A 12463-nucleotide genomic window follows, 5' to 3' on the forward strand; every position below is an offset into this window, starting at 1 on the left:
TCTCTACCAAATTGGCCCAAGAGTTTTCAAATTAAATTCGGGACCTTGGAATCTTGAGTTCTTGTTGTTATCACTTTCAATGGATTCTTTCATCCCTCAGCGATTAAAATGTCGACAAGAGTAGAAGTTTACCAGATCCAACATGGCAGTCTTTGTGGCGTATGGTGCAACACAATTTGTTCGAATGTTATCTTTCACCCACTCACATGCCAAATTCTTCGTGAGTTGATTCAATGCTCCTAGTAAAAATAATAGAATAATTAGCAACTCCAAGCATCATGGATCATTTCCCCCCCAAAAGGTGAGATTTTATTTTTATTTTTATTTTTATTTTATTTTTATTTTTATTTTTAGCAACAGAAGGACCAACGGTCAAGAAGCCATCTCGAGCCTCTCCATCCTAAGGGGTCCTAGCTCTTCTTCTTTTTTTTTTCCCCCCAAAAGGTGAGATTATACCACCCACAACTTTGTTAATTCCAAAAAGATCAGCTACACAAAGATTCGGGCAGGTGACACAAAAATGAACAGGCTATGCTTATCATATGATCTTTAATCAAAGCCTTCCAAATATATATATATATATATATATATATATATATATATATATAGACACACACACTAGATACAAAAGCCATATATACACCATCACATCCCAAGTTACATGATTTTCACAGGTCTCTTAAGAGAGGTGATCCATCTTATTTTCCTTAGGCCTGCATTGTCGACTCGAATATCACACGGAGCTCTTCCTTATCATGAAAGGTGCAATTCAGGCATCCATTACTAGTGATTTTCACTAGGCCATCAGCCACCTTGTTTCCTCTTATCTCGAGGTATGTGAGATTTTGTAGCCCAAAACAGATCGCGGGGGACTATTTTCCCCAACGTACCAAACTGTCTAGGAAATCACAGCAAGAGAATTAGAAAGGGCGTCATAGATGATTCTAGAGTTCAACTCCACTATGGCATTGTTTACGCACTTCCAAACATATATGAATCCCATCCAACCTAGTCTGAGCCTCATGAACTAGCCTCTGCATTTGAGACTTGGCTATAGCCATGATGAAAGGAAATTTTGATTTTGCCTAAGTGATCTCTACACTCCCCACCACCACTCTCACTAACATTGCCACGGGATGAGCCATCAACATTTAACTTTAACTGGCCTGGGTCTAGTATGGCCCATCTAACTTCCACTCTACACTCTCTTTATCATGCAAGAGTGAATTAGGCATGTGCATGTGATTGTATAAGGCAGCAATCCCCATACACATCATCATGTGTATGTTAGGGGACCACAGAAGCACACAAAGATGAATCTAGGAGAGTAATCTAATTGCACAAACTAAGAACCAAGAGAACACAACAACTTTAATGTGGAAAAACCCTTACGGGAAAAAAACCATGATACAAAGCGACAGATGAACACTATGAAAGCAAAAATTACAAAGAGAGAGCTTACCTGATTCAAACAATCTCAAATCTCATCCTTGTTAAGCCCTTTAGCCCCTTGGACGAATTTGAAAACCCTGGGAATATTTTCTAATCTCATTTACACCCACATATAAAGCCTTGGGAAGAATCCCAGACGGAAAAGAAAACTAGAAAAAATCCTAAATGGAAAAGGAAACATAAAACTTGATTAAAGACGTCAAATACAATAATTTCCACTATGTCTTCAATCATCAAATGTGTAGCTTATTGTCCTCTTCTCTTATTCCTGCTTTGCATCATAGTTCCATCAGCGCTTCTTGTGTACACTCCATCTTCCTTTTACGTCATTGCTAAACCCAGAGAAGTCGCACAAAACTTGAACTTTTATACAGGAATCACCTTGGTGAGTATATCCGGTAGATTCACATTGGTGTGAATCTTCTCAAGAGTCATGCCTCCTTCCTCAAGCACTTATCGGATTAAAAATGGTGACGAACATCAATGTGTTTAGTACGTGAATGATAAAAAAAGTTTTTAGCCAAATTGATATCACTTATGCTATCACAATTAACCGGCACAATCTCCTGCTAAAGTGATAGCAAAAACTTTGTAGAAAGAGTCACCATAGACTAAAGTTTTAACATCCAAATGATTTCTCCACCTGCTAGCGCAAACGAGTATCCTGAAGTCGACTTTTTGAAATTTATATTGCCTGTGTAGTATGAATTTGCATACCCTACCAATTTTGCCCATGTTTTTTCAAAAGTTAAGACGTAGTCCTTAGTACCTGGAATGTATCGAAGTAGTCATTTCATCACTTCCCAATGTTGTTTTCTGAGGTTTGACCTGTATCTTCTCACAACACCAATTACCTGTGAAATATCCGGTCTCGTATAGACCATGACATACGTTAAACTGCTCACAACATTCGAATAAGGCACACGAGACATATCATGCTTTTTCTCATTTGATTTAGGACATTGTTTTGAAGAAAGCTTGAAGTGATCTGCGTGGGGAACGCTCATTACCTTTGTCTTGTCCATCCCATACTTGATCAATATATTCTCAAGGTATTCTACCTGTGATAACTAAAGTCTGCTCCTCTTCATGTCTCTGTGAATATATATGCAGAAAACCCTATCTATAGTCCCTAGATCTTTCATCTCGAATGTCCTGGATAACTAAGTCTTCATTACATCAATATCAGACATGTCATGACTGGATCTCAACATATCATTAATATACAATACTAGGATGATGAACTTACCATCACTCAATGTCTTGTAATAAACACGATGATCATATTCACTCCTAGTAAATTTCTTACTCAACATGAAAGAGTCAAAATTTTTATATCATTGCCTAGACGATTGTTTAAGGCCGTATAACGAACTTATTAACCTGCAAACTTTGTTATCTACATTTTTAACTTCGCAGCCTTCTGATTGCTTCATGTAAACCCGCTCTTCTAATTTTTTATGCAGGAATGCAGTCTTTATGTTCATTTATTTCAACTCGAGATTATATTTGGTAACCAGTACTAACATAAATTTGATAGACACTTTCTTTACAACCGGCGCAAATATCTCTGTGAAATCAATGCCTTCTCTTTGAGCGTAACCCTTCGATACCAACCTTACTTTATTTCTATCTTGCTTCTTCTTGAAAATCAACTTGTATCCGATCGCGTTTCGGCCCACTGGAAGCTTCACCAGCTCCATGTGTTGTTCTTATACAATGAGTCCATCTCATTGTCCATTACCGCCTTCCACTTTTCTGCATCAGGCTCATCAAAAGCCTCCTGAATAGTAGACGGGTCCCCTTCATTTATAATAAGGGTATATGCGATATTAGAGTCGTCCTTGTATCTTGTCGGTAGCCCGCGATCTCACAAAGAATTTCTCCAAGGTGGCTGCTCCACCTCTTTTTGTACCTCTGTTTGATCACCTGTATCAACCTGAGTATCATCTGTCTCAATCTGAACGTCCATGACCAACCTATCCGGTTCTTATTGCTCATCTTGAACATTCTTGAAGAATAGGGAGCCTTCGTCGAATTTGACGTCCCTACTAATAATGATTTTCCGTGTGACTGGGTCATACAGCCTGTATCCCTACACGCTATTGCCGTAGCCGACAAAGATGTAATTTTCGGTTATATGGTTTGATTTATCTCTCCCAACTAACGGTACATGAAAGTAAACTTCACAACACAAAATACGTAAATTTGAGTAGTCCACTTTATGGCCACTCCATACTTTCTCTGGAATTTTACATTCAATAGTTGTATAAGGAGACCGGTTCAGCAAATAGTAAGCCCTTTCCATAGGTCCTTGCCTCACCCAGCATTACTAATTATGCATTAGGCTCTCTCCAAGAGAGTCCGATTCATCCGCTCAGCCACACCATTTTGTTTGGGTGTGTGGCGCACTGTGTTGTGCTTAATGATCCCTTCATCATTACAAAATTAATGATTAAATTCGCCCAAAGTAAACTCACCACCATTATCTGTCCTTAATACTTTTACCTTTCACCTTGACTGTTTTCCTCCATGGCCTTCCATTGTTTGAAATTAGTGAAAACCTCAGATTTATGTTACATGAAATAAATCCAAACTTTCCGTTAGTAGTTATCTATGAATGTGACTAACCATGATGAACCTCCAGCAGAAACCACGAGTGACAACCCCCATAATCAGAATGCACATAGTCAAGCACACTCTTACATACATGTTTTTCAGATTTAAAAGATAACCAAAATTATTTACCATATATACAATGTTTGCATATATTTAAATCAAGACTTTTAAAACTAGGAATTAAACAACGATTAAAAAGTAGCTTCATGCCCCGCTCGCTTATGTGGCGTAGACGTGAATGTCACATACGTGCAGATGTGGAATCTGCTACAGTCGTTGCAGCTTCACCTGTTGAAGTGCTCTCAATAGCTTGTAAAGATTTTTGTACCTCTATACTCTCATGACTGCAATCACCCCTTTTGAAACCTTAAGGACCCCATTAAAACCGGTGAACTTGTACCCTATTGCTTCGAGTGCACCCACAAAAATTAAATTCTTCTTCTTGTCAAGAACATGCCTCACCTCAATCAGGGTATGCTATATTCCATCAAACATCTTGATATGGATAGTACCAATAGCCATAACGTTATAGGCATTGTCATTACCCATAAATACACGTCCACCATCATACTCCCTAGAACTGGCGAACCAACTCCGATGAGGAATCATGTGATATGAAGTTCATGTATCAATAATTCACTCATCTTTACGATCATCGTATAAGTATTTGATCATATATACTAATGACACATCACCTCCACTTGTCTCTTCATCAGACAAGACAGTATTAGCTTCCTTGGAAGAAGACTCTGTATTCTCTTTATTTGCTTTAGGATTTGTACAATCATTTTTCATGTGCCCTGACTTCCACAATTCTAGCACTCTAACTTTCCCTTGCCCTTATCCTTATATTTGGATCTTGATATAAAGGATCTTGTGTCCCGCTTAGAATTTCTATCTCTCGTAAACAAAGCATCGATAGAGGCCCCATGCTACCGTTCTTCTTTGTCAATGCATTTTCCTGAAGGGTTGAGATAATGGTATCAACAATAAGGGTCATCTTACCGGTGCACAAAGTGTCTTTAAAAGACTCATACGAAACATCGAGAGTATTCAACAAGATACATGCCTGATCTTCTTCACCGTCCGTTACTTCCATATCAAGCAATTTGCAGATCATCTTATTAAAATTGTTAATGTGAGCTTCAACATCTCCTCCCTCTGTCATCTTGAAGTTGAAGAGTTGCAGCTTCAAGTGTAGGTGATTTTCAAGGGACTTCTTAGCATAGATGTCATCTAACTTCGCCCAGAAACTTGATGTAGTTTTCTTCCTCAAGACATTATAGAGAACCTCATCCATTAAGCACAATTGGATTGAGGATTTCGTTTTTTTAATCCAGTTTCTTCCATTCATCATGCATCATCCATATATTCAAGTTGCTTCTCAAGTATCTCATCCAATCCTTATTAAATCAACAAGATAATCATCTAGACCTTCCACAATTCAAAATTATTTTTCCTGGAGTATTTCTTAATATCAAACTTAGGATTGACAGCTATTAATACTCACTTTCAAATTCAATCCTGCACCCTAACGATTGCTCTAATACCACTTGTTAGGGGTCCGCGGAAGCACACGAAGATGAATCTAGGAGAGTAATCCAATTGCACAAACAAAGCACCAAGGGAATAGAATGATTTTAATGTGGAAAAACCCTTGTAAGAAAAAAACCATGGCATAAAGCGACAGATGAACATTATGAAAGTAAAAATTATAAAGAGAAAGAGCTTACCTGATTCAAACAACCTCAAATCTCACTCTTGCTCCACCTTTGAGCCCCTTGGATGAATTTGAACCCTTGGGAATATTTTTTAATCATATTTGCACTATATATATATATATATATATATATATATATACAAAAAGGAAAAACTGGAAAAAATCTCAAACGAAAAAGGAAATATAAAATGTGATTAAAGACATCAAATACAACAGTATATGTGTCATGTGGGTGTGAGATCCAAGCCATCCAACACGTGGGTGCAACCATGTAAGTCTGTATGGTCAACTGATTAGGCGGTCCAAGAATTGTTAAGCACGGGACAACCAAGAGAAAAAAAAGGCCATTTTATTTATAATCAACCCATTTATTTAAAAGATCACGGACATCAGAACTACTGACTAGCCTTGTACTTAGGTAAGGGCATCTACCCATTGGACCTTCAAGACGGATGCACCCACGGTTGAGACTCGTCGGTCTGTAGGACCATATGTAGTGTCCGGCCACTTTGTGTGGGATTAGAAAACTAAGGAAGTTGAGCATATGTTTTTACCTTTGGTAGCTGAATAAATGATCCCGGCAGCTGTTGCTACCAAACCCGCGACAGAGGATATGAATACAATGCTTCCCTGTCCTGATGCTTTTAACAAAGGGTGAGCAAGTTGGCTTAAATGGTATGCAGATTCGAAGTTTGTAGCCATTACGTATGAGAAGTCTTCTGCAGTAGCCTCTAATGTTCGTTCACCGATGTGTATCGCAGCATTGCTTACCTATTGTAATGCAACCATAACAAAACAATTGTTATTAAACCTCTATTAATCTAAACATTGCCGCCTTTTTGTTTAAATTTTTATGAAAGAATGATTATATAAGAAGATATGTACTGAAAAATCAAAGACAAAAAGGGCATTCACTTATAAGGTGGACCACCCCATGTTGTACACTCATCATCCATATACAACAATAGAGGTAGCCCTTCTGATGAGTGGAATAGCCTAGATTTGATGCTATATATTTTTTATTGTAAAATTCACCTCATTTGAGAGTAGAGATATCACAAACAACATTGAACGAAATGGAAAAAATCCATCAAACCATCTAATTGTATGCTGATAATAGTTGTTTCTACCAAAGGGAGGACAAGAAAATGAGGTATAATCAAAACAATAGAACCACGACATAACCATTGTTCAAAAGCCCCAAAACTCGACTTGATGTGATGTCTCACTGGGTCAGCTCCAAGACTAGAGAATTGATATGTAATAAGATTGATTGGAAACTACGGTGGGCCATCACGGAAACGGATTGGCTACATTGGCTGGTGGCAGGTGTTCTGTGGGTCTCATCATGATGTATGTGTTTCATCCATGTCGCCCATCTATTTTTCTAGATCATTTACTCACATGAGATAAAAAACAAAGGTATATCCCAATCTCAATTGGACTACATTACAGGAAACAGTGTTGAATGGACGTCGGCCATTAAAAACTTTTTGGGAGCCATAAAAGTTTTGGATCAAGCTGATCCTTTTTATTTTTTCCCTTGGTCTGAGTCTGTATGACCTAGTCAACAGATTGGATGTCAAATAAACAGTATAGTGTGCCTTAGGAGGATTTTAATGGCGGATATCCAATCACTATTTTTTCCTGTGGTGTGGTCGACCTGAGATTTATATCCTCTCATTTTTTAATCAAGCCCTAAAATGACATGTAAAAATGGATAAACATAATGGATGAAACACATACATCATAGTAGGTCCCACAGAGCACCGACCATCATCAACCAGGCTGGTGGCAGGGGGAATAGCCAATCCGTTTCCGGCCATCACCACAGGAACAGTTGGGACAGAGACACCCACTGTTAAAAGTTTCCAGACAGTTTGTGGGGCTCCCCACGTTGTGTATATAGCACCAAACCAGCGATCTGGTGCAGCCCACCGGGAAGGAATGAAAAACAAAGAGTCAGGTCACTCCAAAACTTGGGTAAGACACCACATGATTTAAGGCACAATTTTACACAATTTCCTTTGGTGCAGCCTACCGGAGTTTTGGATCTACATGATTTTTGCGCTCGAGGATGAAAATATGGTGTCATGCACTGATCATGGAGGGCCCCAGAGAAGTCAACACTACCATAACTTACGGTGGGGTTGATACTACCTAATTATTGAGCACACGCAGATACACACGCAGTTGTAACATGCCATGGGCCTGTCAACAGGTAGTGGACAATATAACATGCCGCAGGCAAAAGAACAATATTGGCCCACTGATCAGTCAGATCACATTTGTATGGGAAAATGGGTGGTTAGAGAAGAAATCAGTAATCCAATTTTAATGTACATGTATGGCTCATTTGATGAAATTATTAAAATCTGAGGTCAAGATATCTGCAGTTCTGCTGTTTTCAATGTGTTAGCTAGGGGTGTACACGAACCGAGCTAGCTTGGTCAACTCGCTCGACTCGAAACTGAGTTTGATCCGAGTCGAGCCATTTTTCACAGCTCAAAAATGAGTTCGAGCTGACCCAACTCGACTCGGATCGATTACTTTCTGTTCAATTGGATTCTATGTATCGAAACATGCCCCCACACAAAATGAAAATCCCAAGCTTTTCCTTTGGCCCAGAGGAATTGGATATTTTTGGGACGCTTTGGTAATTTATCCCTAATCCCAGGCATTTTGGACAATTCAACCTTTTCCGCGAAAGAAAAAGCGGTAAATAAAGCACGTGAAATGATAACAGTCAATAAAACATTGGAATTTATCTGGCCTTGTGATGGTTCACTTCATACTCGTGAGCTCTGAAAATGTGAGAGTTACATACATTTAAGTAAATCTAAACCGTCCAAAATCATGTCTCCACCCTAGATTGGTCAGAAAAAAAAAAAAGAAAAAGGCCAACCGTCTGCATGCCATTTTAACGATCGATTACATTGATCAGCTGTATCTGTTTAGGGTTGTGATTCATCTAAAGTGGGCCCAAGACTTTTTTGGACCTTTAGATGGGACTATCTCAATCTTTGTTAGTGTAGAAGTCCGACTGATGGATGATCACAGAAGCTCCACACGTGCCACTATATCATCATACGTGTTTTCCTCTGGTATCGTACAATGCTCGAGCTGGAAGGTTGTACATCTTTCTGTACAAGTGGGGCCTATATCTACCAATCACCACTGTTAACACGACAACACCACTGTAATGGCCTACTCATTAAGAAAATCACCTAGATTGGAAGATTACATCTGTCGTTTATATGGATTTCATCTTCGTGGAATTTGAACCGTTGTATTTTTTTCTCTGGTAACCGTCCATCTATTAACCATCCATTGAAGGCTAAGATCCTTCAAATCTGGTGGGCCATTGGTGTATGGGCCATCCACCGAACCATGGGCCCCACTTGCTCTAACCTGCACGACCTGAAGACCCGAACGGCATGATACAAACTTTCTGCCCGAGCATGATTTAATTCCTATTTATTTCCATGTGTACTTCTGGAGACATCTAGAGAGAGAAAGAAGCCTCTTCCCTCTCTCACCAAAGATCCGTAGACTGGTGATATGGCAGCGAGATGGCGGGATTTTTGTCGATGAAGACGAAGAGAATGGATATGGAGGATGTGTACAACGAGTTCTATTGATTTTTTTCTTTATTTTTTTTTCTCTTGAAATCTGCATTCCCGTTTTTTATTTTTGGTTGGATTTTGTGAAGATGTTGTTGTATGATGTTCCTTATTGTTGTCAATACTTTTGACTTTCTAGTTCCGAGTTCCGACATTGTATAATCGCAGAAACTAAATTCAAAAATTTGAAAAATAAATAGCTCAAAAGCTCGAAACTCAGCTTGAAAAATGAACTTGAACTCGGCTCGAAAGCTCGAAGCTCGAAACTGACTCAAACTCGACTCAAACTAGTCCGATTTCTGACCGAGCCAAGCTCGAGCTGGAGATGCTGGCTTAGTCACCAAGTAACGCAGGGATGAACATGATGAGGTCGATCACTGTCTTCCTCAAGAGGATAACTACTCCAAATCCACAGAACTTCTCTGGACTCCTCATAGAGACTTCTCGAATCTACGAGGAAAGAAAGCAGAAAATAGAAATAAATTCTAATAAATTCGAAATTGATTAATGAATTTCAATAAATGAGTTCACAACCCTTTAAATACGGATACCAAGCAATGGGAGAGAAATCAGAAGCAAACTACAACTAAAACTCTTAGAATTCACGACTTACTATAAATAGTAAGCTTACTATTTATAGACGGTCGTGATGTCTAGTAGTGCGCAAGGTTTTCGACCAAAAATATTAAGTGTCCTATTTGGCTTCACCAAACCGTTCTCCTAATTATTCTAAGCTATTTTCATGTTGGACGCAACTCCTAAAGCCCAACGGATGAAGAGTTATAATCAAACTAAAACTTACTATTTATAGTAAAAACGAAATTAAAACAGGGAAACGACCGTCGATCCAGGGGTATTTCAAAAATCCGGCTTGCGTAACCCGGAGTAGCAGGGTTGGCTAGATAAAGTAGCTCGTTCTACCCCGAAATCATATATTTTATGCCTAATAACTCATTTTGGATTATGAGATATGCCCGATCTAAGGTCCGACTGTCCGGATCACTTCTGTCGTCGACCGGGCCTTTTCTGATCCATCTTGGCCATGAAACCGTCCGCGACCCGCTCTACATCAATCCCCTCCACTTCAAAAGAACTCGTCCTCGAATTCTCATCCTACTTTGGTTCATAATACTCGGTCAGGTCCGCAATGTTGAAAGTCCGTGAGATCGCCATGTCATCTGAAAGATCAACAACATAAGCGTTGTCATTGATTTTTCAAATGATTGGGACGGGTCCAATCTTCTTATTTTTTAACTTGTTGTACGTCCCGGTCGGAAATCTCTCTTTGCGTAGATGGACCATAACGCGATCGCCTACCTCGAACACTTTTTGTCGCCGCTGCTTGTCCCCTTATTCCTTATACTTCTCATTCAAGGCATGTAACTTGGTCTGCACTTCTGCATGGATGCCCATTATCTTGTCTGCCATATATTCTACTGCAATGATCGTGTCTGAGTGTTTAGGCATAGGGACCAAGTCAAGTGTGTAGCGAGACACTCATCCGTAGATAATCTGGAATGGTGATTTTCCTGTCGAGTTGTTCACCATGTTGTTAAATACAAACTCTGCTTGATATAAGGTCAAATCTCACTGCTTCAGTTTTTCTCCTGAAATACAGCGAAGGAGGTTTCCCAACGTGCGATTCACAACTTCGGTCTACCCATCAGTCTGTGGGTGGTAAGCATTGCTGAATTGAAGTCGTGTATCGAATCGAGTCCACAAAGTCCGCTAAAAGTTACTAATGAACTTCATGTCACGATCAGAAGTAATGGTCTTGGGGACCCCATGTGTAGCCGTACGACCTCCCTGAAGAATAGATTCACCACATGTGTTGCATCGAGGGTCTTCTTGTATGGGATAAAGTGCGTCATCTTGGAGAAACGATCTACCACCACGAACACTGAATCCATTCCGCGTTGTATTTGTGAGAGACCAAGCAGGAAGTCCATTGATAAATCCTCCCAAGGACCATCAGGCACAGGTAACGGGGTGTAGAGGCCCATATTCTAAGATTGGCCCATAGAGGTTTGACAAATATGACAACATTATACGGCTTTTCCCACATCACGTACTAATTGCGTCCAGTAATACTGCTCTTCCACAAGATCTCGTGTCTTGTCTCACCTAAGGTATCCATCGAGGCCACGTCCATGTAACTCCTGAATAATCTGCTCCCTCAGAAAACTTTTGGGGATACACAATCGATTCCCTTTAAAGAGAAAATCGTCCTATATATGATGGTCACTAGGGTGACCTTCTTGGCATTTCATCAAAAAATCTTTGAAGTCCTCATCCTCCTATATATGATGGTCACTAGGGTGACCTTCTTGGCATTTCATCAAAAAATCTTTGAAGTCCTCATCCTCAGCATACAACTCCTTAAAACAGTTGAAGTCGACCACCTCGTTGCTCATCGTAACAAGTAGTGATGCACGTCGGCTAAGTGCATCAGCCACCTTGTTCTGCTGCCCTGACTTGTGCTTCAGAGCGAATGTGAATTCCTGTAAAAACGCAACCCATCTAGCATGTACACGATTCACGTTAGTCTAACTATTAATAAACTTTAATGCTTGATGGTCAGTGTACAGAACAAACTCTCTTTGAATCAGATAATGCCGGCAATGTCTCAGCACTTGAACAACTGCGTACAACTCAAGCTCATAAGTCGACCACTTCTTTCGAGCTTCGTTGAGCTTCTCGCTGTAGAAGGCTACCGGCCTGCCTTCCTGTGATAATACTCCTCTAATTCCGACGTATGAAGCGTCACACTCAACCTCAAACAATTTGTTGAAATTACGAAGCAACAAGACCGATGTTATGGACAAATGATGCTTGATCTCATGAGGGCTCTTATCAGCTTTATCGGTCCACTGGAACGGTCCTTTTTTCATGCAATCTGTTATAGGCGTGACTATGGTGCTAAAATCTCGCACAAATCGACGATAGAAAGTCGCCAACCCGTGAAAACTCCTCACCTCATGAATGTTTGTCGGGATCGGCCATTCTCTAATGGTTCGCACCTTTTCATTATCCACACAGAAGCATGCGG

The 12463-nt window shown here is 39.8% G+C and overlaps 1 protein-coding gene and 1 long non-coding RNA gene across 4 annotated transcripts in view; one reads left to right on the plus strand and one right to left on the minus strand.

The window, feature by feature from the left end:
* Positions 1 to 12463, minus strand: part of LOC131242961 (tropinone reductase homolog At5g06060-like) — a 101494-nt gene that overhangs the window by 17736 nt on the left and 71295 nt on the right. The window contains exons 3-4 of one of the 3 annotated variants that reach the window (XM_058241993.1): positions 6346 to 6562; positions 133 to 239 (exon numbers count right to left, since the gene is read on the minus strand). The exons of the other annotated variants lie outside the window; for them this stretch is intronic. Coding sequence (XP_058097976.1) covers positions 133 to 239; positions 6346 to 6562 — 324 coding nt within the window. The remainder of the gene's footprint in view (positions 1 to 132; positions 240 to 6345; positions 6563 to 12463) is intronic. 3 annotated transcript variants of the gene reach the window in all.
* On the plus strand, positions 168 to 568 carry LOC131243015 (uncharacterized). The gene is made up of 2 exons (XR_009169808.1): positions 168 to 301; positions 445 to 568. It is a non-coding gene; the product is annotated as an uncharacterized LOC131243015 (long non-coding RNA).

Source organism: Magnolia sinica, chromosome 1 (assembly GCF_029962835.1).
Source record: "Magnolia sinica isolate HGM2019 chromosome 1, MsV1, whole genome shotgun sequence".
In the NCBI taxonomy this organism is placed as follows: Eukaryota; Viridiplantae; Streptophyta; class Magnoliopsida; order Magnoliales; family Magnoliaceae; genus Magnolia; species Magnolia sinica.